Source organism: Scylla paramamosain, chromosome 11, assembly GCF_035594125.1.
Source record: "Scylla paramamosain isolate STU-SP2022 chromosome 11, ASM3559412v1, whole genome shotgun sequence".
Lineage (NCBI taxonomy): Eukaryota > Metazoa > Arthropoda > Malacostraca > Decapoda > Portunidae > Scylla > Scylla paramamosain.
Genome location: NC_087161.1, coordinates 27,716,023 through 27,736,197, shown reverse-complemented (window position 1 = coordinate 27,736,197; position 20,175 = coordinate 27,716,023). Strand labels below are relative to the sequence as shown.

The 20,175-nt window shown below is 41.8% G+C and overlaps 1 protein-coding gene across 2 annotated transcripts in view; it reads right to left on the bottom strand.

Annotated features, from left to right (window-relative positions):
- Positions 1–9,367: 9,367 nt before the first annotated feature.
- The window catches only part of LOC135105165 (kelch domain-containing protein 10-like), a 12,876-nt gene continuing 2,068 nt past the window's right edge, over positions 9,368–20,175 (bottom strand). Inside the window, exons 2-10 of one of the 2 annotated variants that reach the window (XM_064013229.1) lie at positions 18,382–18,659; positions 16,980–17,125; positions 16,400–16,558; positions 15,010–15,090; positions 14,521–14,672; positions 14,036–14,238; positions 12,000–12,139; positions 11,053–11,293; positions 9,368–10,166 (exon numbers count right to left, since the gene is read on the bottom strand). In XM_064013229.1, the coding sequence (XP_063869299.1) occupies positions 11,063–11,293; positions 12,000–12,139; positions 14,036–14,238; positions 14,521–14,672; positions 15,010–15,090; positions 16,400–16,558; positions 16,980–17,125; positions 18,382–18,460 (1,191 nt within the window). In that variant the 5' untranslated portion in view covers positions 18,461–18,659 and the 3' untranslated portion in view covers positions 9,368–10,166; positions 11,053–11,062. The remainder of the gene's footprint in view (positions 10,167–11,052; positions 11,294–11,999; positions 12,140–14,035; positions 14,239–14,520; positions 14,673–15,009; positions 15,091–16,399; positions 16,559–16,979; positions 17,126–18,381; positions 18,660–20,175) is intronic. The other variant, XM_064013228.1, reaches the window with a different exon arrangement.

The window sequence follows — 20,175 nt, the reverse complement described above, 5'->3', positions numbered from 1 at the left end:
AATAATAATAATAATAATAATAGGAAGAAGAAAAGAATGATAATAATAATAATAATAATAATAATAAGAAGAAGAATAAGAATGATAATAATAATAATAATGATGATGATGAAAGAAAAATAATAATAATAATAATGAACAAATAAAGAATGAAGATGAAAAACAGTATAGAATTTAATAACAACAACAACAGCACCACTACTACTACTACTACTACTACTACTACTACTACTACCACTTCTATCACTAATTCCAGAACTAATACAGTACTAAACATCACTACCAACAACACACAACCACCACTACCACCACCTCTAAATAACATCAGCCCATCTCTTCACCATCACCACACAAAACAACAAGAAAGTCACTGTAATCACCACCACCATCACCACCATCACCACTCTTCACCTCTACTCTCTTATGTCTCTTGCTTTACACATTAAACAGAGGACCACAAACAGCTTCAAGGGGGCAGGCAGGTCTGTTGCTGCTCACCCTTCCTTTGTGATCTTTTGTGGTCCTCTTTTCATTACGGCTCGCAGGGTACAAGGAAGATAGGATAGCCTGTATTTTAGTGTGGAATTGTCAGTAATCCGACACTTTTTTTGGCTGTCTAGGATGATGGATTGTGCTCTCAAGTGTTTGCAGTAATGATTGACAGGATACCAGGAGGGCAGGATACTAACAGGATAGGATTGGGTAAAGTTTGATTGGGAGTCGTCACTAATCTGACATTATCCAAGTCCCTGTAATGTTGAATGGTGCTCTGTTTCACCAATCTTTACAGTGATTTGTAGGACACCAGGTGGGTAAGGTACTAACAGGGTAGGAATGGATAAAGTCTTATTGCAATTTATCACATTTATTTATCGGCATTACTGAAGTCCCTGCAATGTTGAATGGTGCTCTGTTTCACCAGTTTTTACAGTGATTTGTAGGACACCAGGAGGCTAAGGTACTGACAGAGTAGGATTGAATAAAGTATGACTGCGATTCGTCACTAACCTGGCATTACTTGAATCTCTCAGATGCTGGATTATACTGCTTCACCAAGTCTGTCATACTAGTTTAACCAGCTGAGGACACAGGAGCGTGATAACAATGCCACTGATTGATGCTCTTAGTCGCTGATCAGTCAGACTATCAGCTCTTATTTCTTGGCAGCCTGAGGTACACTAATGTTGTATTCTTACCAAGGTTCTTGCTTAAATATAATACACCTGATAAAATTAATAAAATTAACCCAATCACTGGTATCTGGCATGTCTTTCCTTATTCCCAAGCTACTCTGAGGCCTCTCTTCTTGTTCCACAGTCACCTCCAAATATATTCTGTTCTATGCCATTCTTTCTTGTAGATGCTTATAAAGATTCCATACATTGCTTCTGGTGCTAGGAATTATTGCATATTGCAGTGAAAAGGTTAAATAAAGGTCTGGTAGGAATATAATTGCTCAGCTTTCTAAAACAAGACAGAAACGAGATTAATCAGTGAGTGAGGGGATCAGTCAGCAGCAGTTAGCCAGTTATCACAGTCACGTTTCCTCAGATACTAAATCACTGTGACAGACTTGACATATTAGGCTATCGTGATGGACAACTTAGGTATACCATCACCATCACCACCACTACCACCACTACCACAATACCACAATACCATCAGCACCACTACCCCAATAAGCATCACCACCACCACCACTACCACTACCACTACCATAATACCCTAATACAATCAGCACCACTACCTCCATAAGCACCACCGCTACTTCCCCACTACCCACCTATACTTGCTGCAGGAGAAACATTTGACAGGCTCCTCAAAGTCAAGGTCGATAAGGAAAGTGTCCGTGGTAGTGTACTTCACAAGCTTCCCTGCACTGAACATTGTCCCTGAGAGTCACAACACAGTAACACACAGCAGGCACAGCAGGCACAGCTGGGCACAGCGCCGCACTTCACAGCAATACCAAGGTCCCGACACATTCAATGCATTATTACTACAGTGCCACTAGTTTTTTTTTAATGTCTTTGTCACACTCACTGAGATTAGGCGTTAATTTGTATTTTGAGCTGTGTGTGTGTGTGTGTGTGTGTGTGTGTGTGTGTGTGTGTGTGTGTGTGTGTGTGTGTGTGTGTGTGTGTGTGTGTGTGTGTGTGTGTGTGTGTGTGGTATACATACAGATAGTGTGTTGAGAAGAGGGTATAATCTCTCATCACTCACCACCACTCACTCATCACCAGTCCCATCCCCATGACTGAGCGCCAGCACCCTGCAGCACACACCATGCCACAACACCACCTGTCACACACTGTCTGCTCTACCTCATGCCACACCACCTCCACACCTACACAATGCAGGCTCCTCACACACACCACATCACCATCATCACTCCTTCAAGGTCACACACTGTCTTTATGCTGCTCACACTTCAGCTATGTGTACTGCACAAGTAAGAGCGTTCCCTCTCACAAATTAATTACCGTAACTTTTTTGAAATCTTACAAAAGTTATATTCACTTGAACAGAAGTGATATCTTTCTACAACTGCACCTTTCAGTTCAGATCATTTGGTGCATGGTAAGTTTTCTTGTGAGTTAATTAGTGGATCAAGCTAAGATAAATTATTTTCACACAACACAGTCACTCAGTCCACAAGGGTATGTGTATATAAGTGTACATTTCAAAATAATATATGGCAAACACAAAATTAAAATGTGATGCAAATTTAGTATATGTAAAAAAAAATTAATGGAGTACTTTCATGACAGTGCCATCAACAGCTTATCAACACCAGTCACATCTGGCCAGCGCCTCATCACTGTCCTTGAGTGATGTGAACGCAAGCAATTAAAGCTCCACTCAACTGTTGTTTCTTTCTCTTTTTTTTTCAGACACACTTATTCTGCACTTCTCATTCCTGTCATCAAAGCCATAGTGAAGTCACATTTCTGTACATCCACCGAGTGCCTACAGTGTGCCTGCTGCCTGATGCCTGCTGCCTGCCACCTGCTGCCTGCACCACCACCGCCACCACACTGCCACTGAGGGGGAGGGGAGGCCAGTGAATCCTTTCATGTGACTGTCTCTCTCTCTCTCTCTCTCTCTCTCTCTCTCTCTCTCTCTCTCTCTCTCTCTCTCTCTCTCTCTCTCTCTCTCTCTCTTCCTCACTAAGCCTCTGTACCCCCTCCACCACCATCACCACCACCACCACCACCACCACCACCAACCAAGCTGTTACTACCATCACCACTACACAGCCACCAATGTCATCACTCCCAACAAAGCTACACAGTGTCTTAAGTAAAAATATGAACAGAACCACCAACACCACCACTAGTGTTACGCCTCCCACCAGTACCACACACTACTGAATCACTAACAATGCAGCCACACCACCACCCTTGCCATCACCACCAGTCCCTCTATGCCATTAGCACCTTTAGACAACATTAATCACTTTATACTACTACTACACCACCACCACCACCACCACTACAGATATAAATAAATACAGTTGACGTCAATGCAGTTCCTTCACCTTTGTCGTTCTTCACATCCTCTGTATGAATTTGTGTATATAGAGTGAATACGTAATGTACTATGAATCTTGTCAATAGCTCATGTATGTTGTGTTATCTGTTTGCTAAAGGGTAAGTCTATTTATCTATCTATCAATATACCAAATCAGCATTCCCAATAAAATAAAATAAAATAGAATAGATCAAATCAACACAATTACTAAGAGAGAGAGAATAAATAACACTGGTGCGATCTTTACGAATAACGAGCAAAGCAAGAATTTATCCGTCCCAGTGCAAATAAATAAAACAAAACAAAAGGCACATAAATAATCCCAATAAAGAGAAGAAGTAAAGTGATACGCACACACATCGATAAAAAACGGTAAGTGGCCAGTAAATACAGGAATCAATACATAATACACAATAAATCCTCTCTAAACAAGATTGCCGGCAGTGTGTGTGTGTGTGTGGAATCATGAGGAAGAGAGAGAGAGACCGAGAAAAACACACACACACAAACACACACACACACACACACTCCACCTTCATCCACAAAAAAAATAACCACAGACTCCCAAACTTCCTACCACTCACCACTACTCACCACAACGCACCACCACTATTAACAATAAGACCACCTGTACATGAGTTTCCAAGAGTTTTCCCGTCACAAACCCTCAGTCTCCAATCGTGCATAGCTGTCAGTGTGTGCCGGGCTGCGGGTGATGTGTAGGGAGTGGGTGGGGGTGTCAGAGCATTCATAACATAAGCTAGGGTGAGCAGGAAGATGTGGTCTGTGTAGGTTCGTGAGGAGTGTCACTTATTAAATCTCCTCTACTGGGACTGTCAGATTACTTATCCTTATAAAACCTAACAGGCAATAGAGTCTTAGAAGATCAGGATTCAAGATTGAAAGATCACTCTTAAACCCTGTGATATCTGACAACCTCCTTGTATAATAGTGGTTAAAGTCTTAGCAATTTGGGACCCCAGACTGAAAACCTCAATGAAATGGAAGTCAGTGTGTGGCTGGAGGGTATGGCAGGCTGCTTGACTGTTCACTGTACACCTAATGCATATCCTTCTATACAAATTCTACATATAACACTCCTCTCATCAAAGTTTCACCCGAATAGTTCCCGTTGACCTAACCTAAGCAAACTTAACTGATTATTTTTATTATCTTTGGGGAAATATTATGTGTGTAATATGCATGAGGGAAATGTGCTTTGAATTTCAGGCATACAGGTGCTACATACAGTGGTACAGTGGGTGGGCTCCTGAAGCAACACACACCATTTACTGAGAGAGAATTTATGATACCCAGGTGTTGCATAAAGTGGGTACAGAGGATGGGATTCCTGAAGCAAGTGAAGCAACACAAGGCATTTACTGAGAGAGAATTTATGGCACCCAGGTGTTGCATACCATGGGTGGGACTCCTGAAGCAACACAAGAGAATGGCACTGCAAGACAACCCAGTGCCACACTACTAAAAGCGACAACACTGCTGGCAATACTCAAACAAAATACTGGTGGTGGATTTAGGACACAGTACAATGCCACTTTGCCAAACCCCAAGCATGTGAAGCCTTAACACACCCCATTTTTACTTGCCAGATTTTAACACATGACCAAAAGGAGTGAAATCTGTATTATCAGATGGCTTGAGCAATGTTAAGAGGATGGCTCGTCTCTGGCAAGGCTTCTTAATCCACCTCTTCCCTTGCAGCTCCTAATCTGACCCACTTGAAATTCTTTACCTCCTCACCTGCACACACACACACGCACACACACACACACACACACACACACACACACACACACACACACACACACTGGAATTGACAATGCTGGAACAAAGAAGGGAAAGAGGAGACTTGATAGCAATTTACAAGAATCATGAAGAATATAGAGATGCTTGATTGAGAAGACCTAATAAAGAGGGACATAAGAGGTACAGGAGGACATGGAAGGAACATCACCTGCCAGGAACAAGCCAGTGAAATATTATCACACAAATTCTCTCATCATGTACAGGAATAAATAGTAATTACATCCATATTAATGAATTAACTCCTACTGCAACCTGTGCCACTGATAATAACACCTACTCTTTCCTGTACTAATGATAATAACTCTTCCTCCAACCCACTCACTGATATTAAGTCTTTCTGCGACCTGTACCACTGATAATAACACCTACTCTTTCCTGTACTAATGATACTAACTCTTCCTCCAGCCTACACACTGATATTAAGTCTTCCTGCATCCTGTACCACTGATAACACCACCTATTCTTTGCTGCACCACTGCTACTGAGACTTCCTGCATCATGTTCACTGATATCAACTTTCCTCCCATCCAAGGAATACTGGTTTCACTTTTGAGTTCAATTTAGGGAAAGTTTTTAGGGTTTTTATTTAATGTGTTAGGGTGAGCTTTTGTGTGGCTGTCCCTAGATTTGGTGGATGAAGGGAATATTGCATTATGAGAGTTGTTTTACTAATTTTACTCCAAGCTACAATGCCGACATCACTCCTGACTCCTCCCTCATTCTGTGACACTGCTAAACACCGACCTATACCACTAATGTCAACTCCCTGTCAGTCCTGTCCCAATGAAACATCCCTAATAACAGAGAGAGAGAGAGAGAGAGAGAGAGAGAGAGAGAGAGAGAGAGAGAGAGAGAGAGAGAGAGAGAGAGAGAGAGAGAGAGAGAGAGAGAGAGAGAGAGAGAGAGAGAGAGAGAGAGAGAGAGAGAGAGAGAGAGAGAGAGAGAGAGAGAGAGAGAGAAAACTTAAATACACTACCAACACTCCTTCTGTCATCAAAGCTTTCTACAAGAGCATCTGTTCACCGACAAACTCCAACCTGTGACTGATATTAACTATGCAATCTTGTACCAATAAATCCTCCCTAAATAGCAGAGTATCTGGATTAATATTTCACCAGCATTCCTTCCCTCATCAAAGCTTTCTAAATCAACGTCCTTTTCCAGTTCCCATTGTACACACTAAAGGTACATTTGACCACATGATTCACCCCGCCTGCCTGAATAGTCAACACATGATTCACCCCGCCTGCCTGAATAGTCACCTTCTTTCATATCCCACTTGCCACATGCTATGGAAGATGAGATGTACTATGCAATCAGCAATCAGGAGAGCACCACTATTCAACACCTGTCACTGTCCATGTAACTTGCCTTGCCTGCACCTAACATAGCAGTGACTAGCTTCCTTCCACCATGACAGTGACCAAACTAGATTCTCTCTACCATAACAGTGACCAGACTACCTTCCCTCCACTTCCCTCCACACAAAATAGGCCAAAGCTACACTGACATAAGGCCATTTACACTGTACTATCAAAACCATTTATATCCTTAGGGTGACACTGGTGCTGGTCAAAATCACAAGTCATGAGGGGAAGACCAAAGACTCCTGCAGTGTCAGAGAACAGGAGGAAGAGGAAGAGAAGACAGAGTTTGTACTAGAGCAAAAAAAAAGGGAAAAATTACAAAGACAGGCAACCAGACTGTGATATGAGAGACAGGGAGGGAAGAACAGAAGTGAAACAAAATGAGAAGGCATAATTTGTACCATAGAGCAAGAAGGAAAAGAGGAAAAGATCACAGGCAAGGGATCTGGGGGAAGAGGAAGACAAGACTGCAGCTTTCCCAAAGAGCAAGAAGAAAAGGGAAAAGATTACAGGCAAGGGAGCTGGGGGGAAGAGGAAGACAAGAATGCAGGTTTCCCACAGAGCAAGAAGGAAAAGATTAAAGAGATGGCAGGGAACCACACCATGATGCAAGGAAAGGTAAAGAAGGAAATAGAACACCAGTGAAGCAATACTTAAGGAAAAAAGATATAAAAGTGAAAAAAAAAAAAATAACAGGGTCATAACAGAGGAAGGAAACAGTACCAGCATGTAAAATGTTGATGTGGAAACAAGACAAGATAGGAAATAATGACAGATCAAGCACAAGGAGAGAGAGAGAGAGAGAGAGAGAGAGAGAGAGAGAGAGAGAGAGAGAGAGAGAGAGAGAGAGAGAGAGAGAGAGTGTCCACAATAAGGCAATCTTCACATAACCCATAAGCTGACACGCAAAAAAGAAAAAAAAAGCGCATAATCAAAACGAAACACAATGAAGAGGAAGGCGGCCTGGAAAGTACACAAGAGACGTAAACAAGCACGGGAGGAATGCACAATGCACCACCAATACATTAGATAAGAGAATGCACGTCAGGTAACAGACAGGTAGGCTGTGCAGCACGTGGCCCAGGGCAGCACGCAGGACCTGGCCACGTACGCACACACGCATACACTGGCACTGAGGGGGAAACACAAGGTCGCTGCTGGGAAATAAGGCAACGTAATATTCCGTAGCAAATCAAAGATGGAAGCTGCGGCCAGGGCGAGAGGCGAGCCGCGGCCGTGACAGGTGAGGGGTACAGGTCTCCAGGTGGCAAGGAATTGCAAACAAAAGTGTAAATAAAAATAAGGCGATTTACGTGTACGCTTACATTTAAAAAGGTCTGAAATTAAAGGTCAGAGGTAAGCTTGAAGTACACTCGCGCCCACTTCCTGCCTCCCCCCAGTCTCTACTCACCCCATGAACCAGTCAACGGTGTCCCGCAGGTATTCCGGTAGCTTGTCCAGCTTGGCGGCGGACCTCGGGAGTAAGAGACAACCGCAAAAAGTAAACCTAAAGAGAGACAAACAGAGTCAACCCGACACTTCAAGCCGTCCCGGGCTTCCCACACTCTTCACCTCCCTTCAGATGCTCTATTTTCTCTTCCATATACCTATTTTTGGCAGGAGAAAAACTTGTGCTGTGCTTTGGAATATTTTTAAATTTATAGTTCTGATAAATTTAATTACGACAAAAAAATATTGGCTCACAATTTGTATAGTCTATACCAGGATAATTGGCTTTTTAGTTTTGTGTTATGTGTTGTTACTGTACAAAATTTTATTCAGATACTTTTTTTTACGAAAATATACGAAGTATCTTGATGATTTTGGCATTTTGATATATACGGTCATCCTATTCTCAGCGCTTTGGAGTGTCGTACACCTGTATCACTTCACACTCGCAGAGGCGGAATTTTCTTATGTATGCTCGTAAAATTACCTATTATATGTGAATATTTCAGAATACAAGAAAAGCAAATTATGAAAACATATCAATCCTTATTAGATATACCAGCATGACGACGGGGGCTAAACTAGGGCATGCGCTAGTAGCTTTTTAGGAGCTTCTGCATGATCAAAACAAAGAGGAGAATTCACGGCAGTCGATCCAGGAATGTTGACATCGACCAGCTGACTGTCCGTCCCCAGCTGACGACATTTCCCGCGCTCTCTGAATAATAAAAATACATACTGCACACCTGAATTTCGGCAATAAAATTAATTGTACGACAAATTTTGTTGCATACGCTTATATCTTGTTGCACATTTATTGACATGTCTTTTTTATGTGTTCATTAAATTATTATTGTTATTTTTCATTGATATGCGCTGGGATTCACTAACGGTTCTAACAGTTCGTACGAAAAGAAAGACAAGAAGTTGGTACGAACTCTCTCCTCTCCTGTTTTTTTTTTTTTTTACCTAACTTCCTCAAAATTTTAAAGTTTTCACTTTACCAAGCCACCAAGCATTTTTCTCTCATAAACCCTTTTTTTTTTTCTCATAAACCCAAATATTCTTTTTTTCTCTCTCATAAACCCAAGTTTTTTTTTTCTCATAAACCCAAATATTTCTCTCTCTCTCTCTCTAGGACCCATATATGAAATATACACAACAGGTGGTAATAATACAATCTCCACAAATACTGCTTGGCTTAATTTTTATTCATGGTGATTTGTTAGGCACAGCATGAAAAGTAACTTGCATAGAGGGAAAACAAATGAGGAAATTCAGCACACAGGCAGCAAAGGGAACTCAACAGCTGCAATAAACACTGTATGTAGCAATGTATGAATACCTAGAGGTGTGTACAACCATGTGTTCTTTTCCAAATCTTGCGTAAAAGGTAGAGTAGGTTTAAAATGATGAACCTTTATTAATTAGATGTGGTGAGCCTCAAGAGCCAACCATCCTTCCAGAATCCAGACCATTAAGAAGCCATTTATTGTAATGTACTATTGCAATGCGCAGTACACTGTCACCATGTCAATAAAAATAAGCAAATGCAAAAGAAAAGAATAGTTGTTAAATCAAGAATGATAATAATGATGATGATGATGATGACAATGATGATGATGATGATTATTGCTGTTAATGATGATGATGATGATGATGGGATGATTATAAGGATAGTGTTTATGCTGATAATGATGACAATTATGACAATAATAATAATAATAATAATAATAATAATGATAATGATAATAATAATAATAATAATAATAATAATAATAATAATAATAATAATAATAATAACAACAACAAAAACAATACCAGTAACAGTAGGAGGAGCATGAGTAGCTATAAATCTGAACACACAGGAGGTGACAAGGGGCTAGAAGGGAAGCCAGTTTGACCAGCCACACCACACCACACCACACCATACCGCACCACACACCACACCACACCACACCAAGATGCCCTCACCCGCCGCACCACGCCCTGGAAAAGCAAAGGTCACAGTCAGTTATATAACACTACATTATCATCTATCAAGACACTTATTCTCAAGTTTTATATGACCATTTTGACCTCTTTTAAGACTGGCACCTCAGTGGGACTTTTCTTCCTCTCTTTTTGTTGCCCTTAGCTGGTTTCCCTCTTACATAAAAAAATAATAGATAAATATATAAGTAAAAAAAAAAAAAAAACACTGAGAATTCATATTACCAAAAAACAAACTCAAAATAAACTAAGAGCTTGTACAGTTAACTTGTCTCTGGTTACATTAAATCATTCTTAAAACTCTCACTCTCTCTCTCTCTCTCTCTCTCTCTCTCTCTCTCTCTCTCTCTCTCTCTCTATGGTTACATTAAATCATTCTTAAAAACTTTCTATATCTATCTTACAAGTCCAAAAACCTGTTGCCTTACATCTGTCACCACTTGGCGATAATTAATCAGCTGAACAGATTTATGCCGTCAAGGAACACCAATCACTTAAAATACTAAAGTGGATAACACATATGTGGAAATGAGACAAGCACAGCATCACACCACACATCACCTGTTTCCTTGGATGCTGCACCACCATTACCTCTCAGCACGTGTCCTAATGATCTGCCTATCTCTTACATGGAGGTGCTCTTTTCATCCCTTTTCCGAATATTTTTGCAATGGAGATATTAAAGGTGCTATTGAAGAAAATATGGACATTATAAGAGAAGAGGTTACTGTAATACAAATTTGTCAAAGAGCAAGAGACAAAAATGGCCGAGAGAGAGAGAGAGAGAGAGAGAGAGAGAGAGAGAGAGAGAGAGAGAGAATCTTTCCTCTCTTTCATTAGCAATTTTCATGTAGCAGCCTCAGTAAGAAGCAAAAGCACTCACTCACTGTCAGTTAGCCGTACGCTGGTGTCTGGTGCTGCAGGGCCTCCACAATGTACAGAGGAATGCCCATGGCCAGGAGTGCTGAGGGGGGCAGGGAGGGCAGGTTGGGGCAGTAGTGACACAGCGCCTCCCAGCACATGTCCCTGAGGCGAGCCACTCCCAGCCACACCTTGTTGATGTAAGCACTGCGGGTGTTTTGGGTAAGGTCTTTCACTCCTCCAAATATATACATACATCCTTCCTGTGGACAGAAAAATAGGAGGGTTAGACAAGGCCATCCATCACTGTGGGAAAGCAGAGCAAGCCTACTCCATGATACAAATAGATGAATGTTTATAATCTTTAAAATTTTGTGACTTTATTCAAGTAGCCATAGTAAATTTATTCATGCACATTAATTCACAACTACTCCATTCAGTGTAATCATGTAAAACCATTCTCCTTTATTCCACAGACATCATTCTTGCATCCATTGCTTTCTTCACACTGCCCTTCCATCCATCCATCCATAAGAACATCAGAAAATAAGGAAAGCTGCAGGAAGCCATCACACCTACATATGGCAGTCTCTGTATGAAACTTACCTACCCATTCCCAATCTGTGATCTTAGCCTTACACCTCTCACATCTAATGCTGCAATTTACACCAGTCACTCTCCTTCCATCCTCTCTGCAGACCATCATAACACTCCCCACTCCACTTGATCAGCTAACTTGGCCCTCACATCAACACCTTCCTACTTCTCACCTTTCTCACATGCACCACTCTACACATGGCTCCTCACTTCTCCCACACACAAACCCCTTCTTCTATCTCACTCCTATGTTGGTGTCTCAGACACACACAATGCAGCTGGCACCACTACACTCATTATTTGGACATATATGGAAACAAGTTTTTCCTTCAGCATTCGGCAAACAAGTGAGTTGCAGATGGGCGTCCTCACCTCTGTCACAGCAGCTGAGTGGAAGTAGAGAGGCACCAGTGACTTGCAGGGGAGCAGCTGCCACTCAAATGTGGTCAGGCTGAGGCGCCACAGGTCAGCAAAAGCCTCTGATCCATTGTATCCCCCATGAAGGTACACATCTGAGGAGATTTACAGAAGCATTAGTGTAATAAAAATAAATAAATAAATAAATAAATAAATAAAATACAAATAAATAAATAAATAAATAAATAAATAAATAAATAAACAAATAAAAATAAAGAAATATACATGTAAATGAAGTACAAAATCAGTATACAAAATCAGAAAGCACAAAATAAATACATCTATCTGTCTTTCTACAGTATCTACTATATACCAGGCCAGCAATCCTACATAAGGCAGCCCAGATAAGGCACCACTCACTCACTCACACACACACACACACACACACACACACACACACACACACACACACACACACACACACACACACACACACATCACTCACACTTTGAGTCCCATCGGCCTCCAGTGGCAAGGGACAGTCTCGTGGCTCACCACACCACACCCATCGTATCCCACTGTACTAAATAAAAAATAACTTATGCATATTAAGATGGTGTTGGTGCTGAGCTGGAAAGGCTTAATTGTGAATAAGGCATTATTTAAGAGAGAAGCATACAATCAATGATGATTTTTATAACCACACAAATACAACTGGTCAAAATTCACACCAGCAGTTATTGCCTCAAGTTACATTCTTCTGGCCACAACATAGAGTCCCAACACACATTCATTTCATTCAGCTCATAAGAGACCAACAATACAGGAATACTGAATAACTAGGATAAAGATATGATATAGCACCTCAACAACACTAATGCAAATGACATACTTAATGCTCATACTTACAACTTAAAAATGCCTCCAATGAGATCTAACAAGTATATCACACAACTAATGCCTAAGCTTCAATGGATCAATGGAAGGCACCACATACAACCACATACAATTTTCAAAGAGAATAAAAGCATCCTTCCCCAAGATTCTGTGCTGAGCTTGCCTTACACCCTAGCTGGGATTGGTAACAGACTGTTAACTGCCCAAGCCTGTGACGTGAGGGGCTCTGGCAGTGTTTGTGGTACTCGGCTTGCTTTACACCCTAGCTGGGATTGGTAACAGACTGTGAGCTGCCCAAGCATGTGATGTGAGGGGCCCTGGCAGTGTTTGTGGTGCTCAGCTTGCTTTACACCCTCGCTGGGATTGGTAACAGACTATGAGCTGGTGTGGTGAGACTTGTGTGGTAGACAAGGCTCAAATCTGGCACCATGCAGCCAATCACATTATTTACATTGTGTGCATGATTATATTAATGTATGGGGAAGGGAAGGGGAAGGGGAAGGTGCAAGGGGTTGATTTATAGTATGGCTGGATGAGCTACCTCTGCCTGTGATGTGAGTGGCTGTGGCAGTGTCTGTGGTGTCACCATTGTTCTATAGCCTAGCTAAGACTAGCTAAGCTGCTTCATTCATGCACTACTTGACACTTACTACGGCATCACAGAAAGATTAGTCAAGATGTAAAGAAGAGAAAGGTGTAATCTGTGGCTTCTGTTATTTTTTGGAGGGTAAGAACATATGGTGTGGAGTGTGGTGTGCAGTGTTGGTGGAGGTGCAGTCCTAGCAGCACCTGAGGGAAGGACTGGCTTGCCCACTCATGAAATTTTTTTTTTTTTTATGCAAGATGGGTTCTGGCCAAGGAAAAAAAAAAAAAAAAAAAAAAAAAAAAAAAGGCCCACTGAGGTACTAGTCCTTAAAGAGAGGTCAAAATGAAACATCCAAAATTAGAGGGTGAATGTCTAGAAATCTCCCTCCTGAAAGAGCTCAAGTCATAGGAAGGAGGAAATACAGAATCAAGCAGGGAGTTCCACAGTTTGGCAGAAAAGGGACAAATGATTGAGAATACTGGCTAACTCTTGCATTAGTGAGGTGGGCATAACAGGGGGTGAGAGAAGGCAGAAAGTGTTGTGTAGCAAGGGTGGCAGGAACACTCACATTTGTCCACCTTAATGGCCACATGGCAGCGCCGCGGCTTGGGGAAGGTGTTGGTGCGGGTATCAGGCCGCGTGGAGGTTGTGGCCCACACCCGCTGCTGCAGCAGGAAGGTGGGCAGATGATCCAATGAGCAGGAGGTATCAGACCGCCCGCCGCCAAACACGTACAGTGAACCATTATGCTCCACCACCTCGTGACGGTACCTGCCGGGCATCAGCACTCATCAGCACAAGGGGGTGAAATGGTGAGACTTGAGGTTTCTGATTGTCTTCTCCTTAGGAACAGTGTGTGGTGTTGGAGAAGGAAAATCAAATAGGCTGAGACAGATGGCTGGGGTTCATACTTCTCGTTAGTAACAGTGTGTGTGTGTGTGTGTGTGTGTGTGTGTGTGTGTGTGTGTGTGTGTGTGTGTGTGTGTGTGTGTGTGTGTGTGTTCAGGGGGAGAGGGAAATTAAACAGGCTGGGACAGATGGCTGGGGCCCTACCTCTCCTCGGGAATAGTGTGTGGTGGGGGAGAGGGCGGAAAGAGCTGCTCCCACGTGCGATTTTCTAAGTCAAGGCGGTGGACATCAATGCTGTATTGGAAACCAGTTGTTCCTCCTACCACATAGAGGTAGTCGTCACTCATGCACACCGCCTGCAGGGACAAAGACAGCAGTTAATGGGGGACATGACAACAGGGCAGAGAGGGTGAAGGAGAAACAAGAAAGAGATAGAGAAAGGAAAATGACACAGGTGGAAGGAGCATGTGGGAGAGAACATAAGTGTGGCAAAGGAAGAATAGACACAGGAAATTGCTGACCGTGGGAAGGGAAACAAAACAAAACTGGGCATTATAACTGAGTGAAGAAGGGGCTCAGGTCAGGGAGGGTCACAGGGGAGAAAGAAAGGACTAGTATCAGGAAGAATCACAGGGAAGGAAGGGATTGGGGTCAGGGAGGATCACAAGGAAAAAAAAAAATCAAGTAACTCACCTGCCCATACATAGGCTTTGGTTTCTTTCCCATAGTCACAATCTTCTGCCATCTTCCAGTGGGCAGGTGACACTGGTACAGCTGCAATGCAAGTCAAGTGTCACGACATCATCACCACACCAACATGACTCAGCATGCAAAGGTACTATCTATCTAACTATATACCAGGGCAGAAACCACACACAGGTGCCCCAGACAAGCCACCACACACTCACAGACACACATCATTCACTCTCTTAGTCCCACTGGCCCCCCGTGGAAAGAGACAGCGAAAAAGGGACCAGAGAATAGACACCAACAACACACAAACTATACAGGTAATGAGGTCTTAACCCAATCATAAGTTTTCAAAGGCTGACCTTATAATCTAGTCCTATTTTCATATTGGTGCAACACACTAATGTACAGTAATATTATAAGCAACACTTACAAGTACCAAACTCAGGATAATATAATAAAAAAAATGTCACTGAAAAAGATATGATTTGTGTTTAGTAGTGCTGAACTGCGTAAAGTCACCACCAGCAGGCAAGTCCCAATATGCCTCTTAAATCTCCTTCATTTCACTCTCCATTACCAAACACTCACATTAAGAAGCATACTTCACACAAACACAATAACACAGTGGCACCTCAGCTTGCAGACATCTCTCAACCATGGTGCTTCTTGGGTACACATTCAGAAATGCTATGCTCTCTCACCACAAATATTTTCAAAGGCTACACAGATGATTACTCAGGTTCTCAAGAGTGTTTCTCCTGGAAACAATGCAGAAATCTTGTCCATCTGTCACTAGAACCATAAAAACACCTTTAAAACCTGAGTAACTCCAGCTAGAGCCTTTTGAAAGTGGGGTAGAAGTGTTTAAGAATGCCATCCTCAAGTCTCACGGTCTCAGGTAAGGCAAGAAGTCATTTTGATACCTATTCTATATTCAATCTTCAGTACGTTATTAAAAAAATTACAGTTACCAAAAAATAAATAAAAAAAATAAAATGAGAAAAAATCCTGTTTTAGATGAAGGCTAATGAAAGTGTTCTGATGCTGTTGATGACATACTAGGCTCACCAATGCATTTTTAACACTGAAATGTTAAATATTTTCAATTTACAGTATTTTTTTTTCAGAATATAACCTGATCATCAATAGAGGTGTGTGTGTGTGTGTGTGTGTGTGTGTGTGTGTGTGTGTGTGTGTGTGTGTGTGTGTGTGTGTGTGTGTGTGTGTGTGTGTGTGTGTGTGTGAAAAGTCTGAGTGTGTGCATTTCAAAATCCAAAAGAAAAAGGATATTCACTTAACAGAACCAGGACAACAAACCCTCGACTCAGGACCTGTACAGTACTACAAGACACACTCTCTCTCACACTATGGGGAAATGTGCCCTACTTACAGAATCTGAGGAGGAGTTACCAAAGGGCGTGGCAGTCCCTCCAAACACCAGCATGAATGGCCCACACTGCACAGCTGAGTGGGAGGCCAATTCCTCCGGCATGGCCCCCTCCCCCTTGATGCGCGTCCATGTGTGACTCACCAGGTTGAACTGCCACAGCTGCAGGAGGAGGAGCAGTGATGTGTGGGTGTACTGATATCTCTGAAGTATATTCTATTTGTTATGCCATGTCTTTTCTCCTATTCTTCTCTCTCCTCTCTTCCTTCTCCCTTTCTTAACCCTTTCCTTTCCTCCTCTTTCATCCCTTCACCTCTCCTCTCTTTTCCCTTTCCTTCTCCTTCACTCCTTCACCTCTTATTTTTTCCTTCTCCTCCTCCTTTCCTCCTATGGGTCTTCACATCATGTAAATATTCTAATGATGGTATGTTTTCAAAATTAAAACACATATAGAGTCATTTTCAGCAAATTTTACTTGAACCTGAGACAGTGACACCAGTTAGTGGAGATTCAAGCTGGGGATGAGACAAGTGGAAAGGCTGACAAGAATGTAAACTAAGAGACAGTGAGATGCAAGACTCACCTCCTGGAAGAGAGGTTTGGTGCGGTGCCAAGTGTCATCTACATACTCAGTGTCAGTGATCTTGGGGTTGTAGCCACCAAAAGAGTAGAAGGAGAGTCCAAAGCACACTATGCGGTGGCCACTCCGGGCCATGGGTATGGGAATGCCTGAGAGAAGGAGGCACAAATCAACATACAGTGGGTACTCCCAGGATAGTAAAACTCTTCATGTCACTAATCAAGAAGACTTCTTACCAATCACACAGCACCACTACTCCAACCAACAAATAAATAACATCTAACACAGCTTCATCTATTGCTTTTCATAGCCATGCCTCTGTGCTGTTAGTTAGGTTTACTTTCAAAAAACATCCCATCCCTCTATCACTGAAGAAGTGAACTGTTAGGCAATGGTATGAGGCTTGCAATAAAGACTCCTATTTTCTTATTTCTCTTTCCTTATGGCCAATGAGCTTAAAAATCTGGTGGGAAACTGGAGTATTCTGAATGATTCTTAAGGGGCTGAATAACTTTAATTTATGTATTCCCCTCCAGCTCCTCAAGCTTGTTGGTCACAGAGAAAGAGAAAGGAGAAATCAGTATACTGTGTTAGACTGCAAATTTACTTTTCTTTTGTTCTTGAATGAATGGCTGCAAAAAGTTAAGGTTATTCCTTATAATAAGTCCATGTCATGTTCAATAACAAAACTTACATATTATGAAGGACACACTGTGTCCTTCATAATATCCTCCAGTTATATTAGGTTAAGTTATGATGGGATGAAAATTTCCCGTCTTCAAAATATAGCATCTCATCCTTTGGCTTTTCATGAATGTCCAAATCTGGCTTCCCCCACCCTAAAACCACACCTTCCCAACAGATCATAGCTTGTTTGTCTTGTTATTCAGCATTTTTCACATATTCTACTACAGCTTCTTGTTAGCATGAAGGATCCTCAAGAGTAGAAGGGTCCCCAAGTCTTTAATATCACGGCAGTGTTCATAAGGCCAAGGATGGGAGCAATATGGCATGACTGTTTGCAAAATTAACATTTTATATATTTTTATGATATTCCCTTGTGTCCTTCACCTCAAGGAGGTGTTCCTAAGGCCAGGGCTGGGTGCAATAAGGCGTGACTAATTGAAGAGTGGCATAATTTTTCTGATATTCTACTAAAGACTCTTCCTGAGTGTGAAGGAAACTCATATATAAAAGTCCCGTGTCTTTAACCCCATGGCAGTTTTCATAAGGCAAAGGCTGGGGGCAACAAGGCCAAAAATGAACATCCTATATTTTCTTTTAATACTCTACTAGTTTGTTGCTAAGAGTGAAGGAGGCTTATACATAGATGAGTTTCCGCGTGTCCTTAGCCCCATGGCAATGTTCCCAGGGGCAGGACAGTGTACAATAAGGCGTGACTTACCATCCCTCAGGTTGCCCCAGGGCCGCACGAAACGCATCACCAGCGGCCGAAACCTGTACTCAGACCGCTTGCCAGTCATCACACCCAGCACTCAGCACACTCAGCACAAGTGTTTTCTCTCCCAACACAACAGTAATGCTCTCCTTCCTCACATCAGCATGTCTCTTGTGGCCGCTGCTCTTTCTTCTTATTTTATTTTATATTGTTTTCACGTTGGTGGGTGGCCTCGGCTGGCTTCTCTCTCCAAAGCTTCGGTCAACCAGACGTCGATCTTCGTTCTGGGACAATACAAATTTTGCAAAACGACGAAAATACAAAAAAAAAAATTTTTTTGCATGTATTTTATAATTAAAAATTAGGTTCACAAGCAGCAAAATAAGCCGCTGATATAAATTGGTTGAAACAAAGTTCTGTTAGTATATGAAACCAAGACTGTACTAAGGACTATCAGATATTACGACTATAATTGTTTACATATACAATAAGTATGCAATGTGTATGTAATGTAAATATGCATGATAAATATATTAACAGATTTTTTTTTGTATACAGAGCTAGAATACAATACACATACAACGATAAAATATATTAAAAAAAATAATACAAAGTTAGGAGGCAATATGTACACAGTGATATTTATTTATTCATTTATTTATTATTATTTTTTTTATTTATTTGTTTATTTTTTTTTCAATACGGAGTTGGAAAAATTAGAAAAAGATATTGCTTGCCTGTTTGATTTGTGGAGCTTGAACTCACAAGGGCTTTAGTGGCCCGTCTCAACTTCTCATGTATTGGTTCCGTGTCACTACTCTCTACCATATGGACACGCCCATACCAGATGGCCGGTGTTGCGCCAGATCGCAGGGTTAGAATGATTCCTCCTTACACATGTTTAAAATGATTCCTTCCAGCACTAAATACTGCGTCATAAGTTGGCGCTGCGGGTAAGGACTTGGCACTGAGGCGCTGCGTGATATCAACAAGACTGAGATTAATAAGACGTGAACATGCAGGTGCCATAAGATGACACAGCCTGTTTTGGAATTAAGGCGACGTAACCCATAATATTTCTGGGTGCCTATCTTCCAGCACACAAGCACACAGCGGGAACGTACGTGTGTGTGTGTGTGTGTGTGAGAAGGCTGCCATACACGTATCCGTTGTTTACTATCAATTTCAGACTTTATTAGACATCGTTTTGGGCAAATATCTTGTAAACAAACAGTAGGAGGAGGGCAAGGAGGGAAGGACACGAAAACAAAAGAGAGGACGAGAGATGGTTGAGTGATGTACTACGCGGCATCATCACCCCATCATCCAATGCCTACTCGCCTCCTGCCAGCTTCCTTTAAGAGCCAACAGTGCACTCCTTATCGGCACACTTTCAGCAATGCACCATGGCGTCATCAGTGAGGGAGGGCATCAGACAAATTGTCATAAAGTGTCATATACTGATCCAATAGCTTATTCAGGTTTACCATGTTTTATATGGAAGTTTGTAAATAAGAAAAAAAAAAACATGGTAAATTCAAGAGCAAAATGGTAATCACATCACGACAAATGTTACCATAGGACTTCCCCCCCCCCCCCCAGTTCTAAACCAAACTTCTTGTCCTATCCACTCCTACGCTGATGATACCACCTTGCAGTTTTCCACGTCTTTTCATAGACGTCCAACCCTTCAGGAGGTAAACATATCACGCAAGGAAGCCACAGAACGCTTGACTTCTGATCTTTCTAAATTTTCTGATTGGGCAGAGCAAACTTGGTATTGTTCAATGCCTCAAAAAA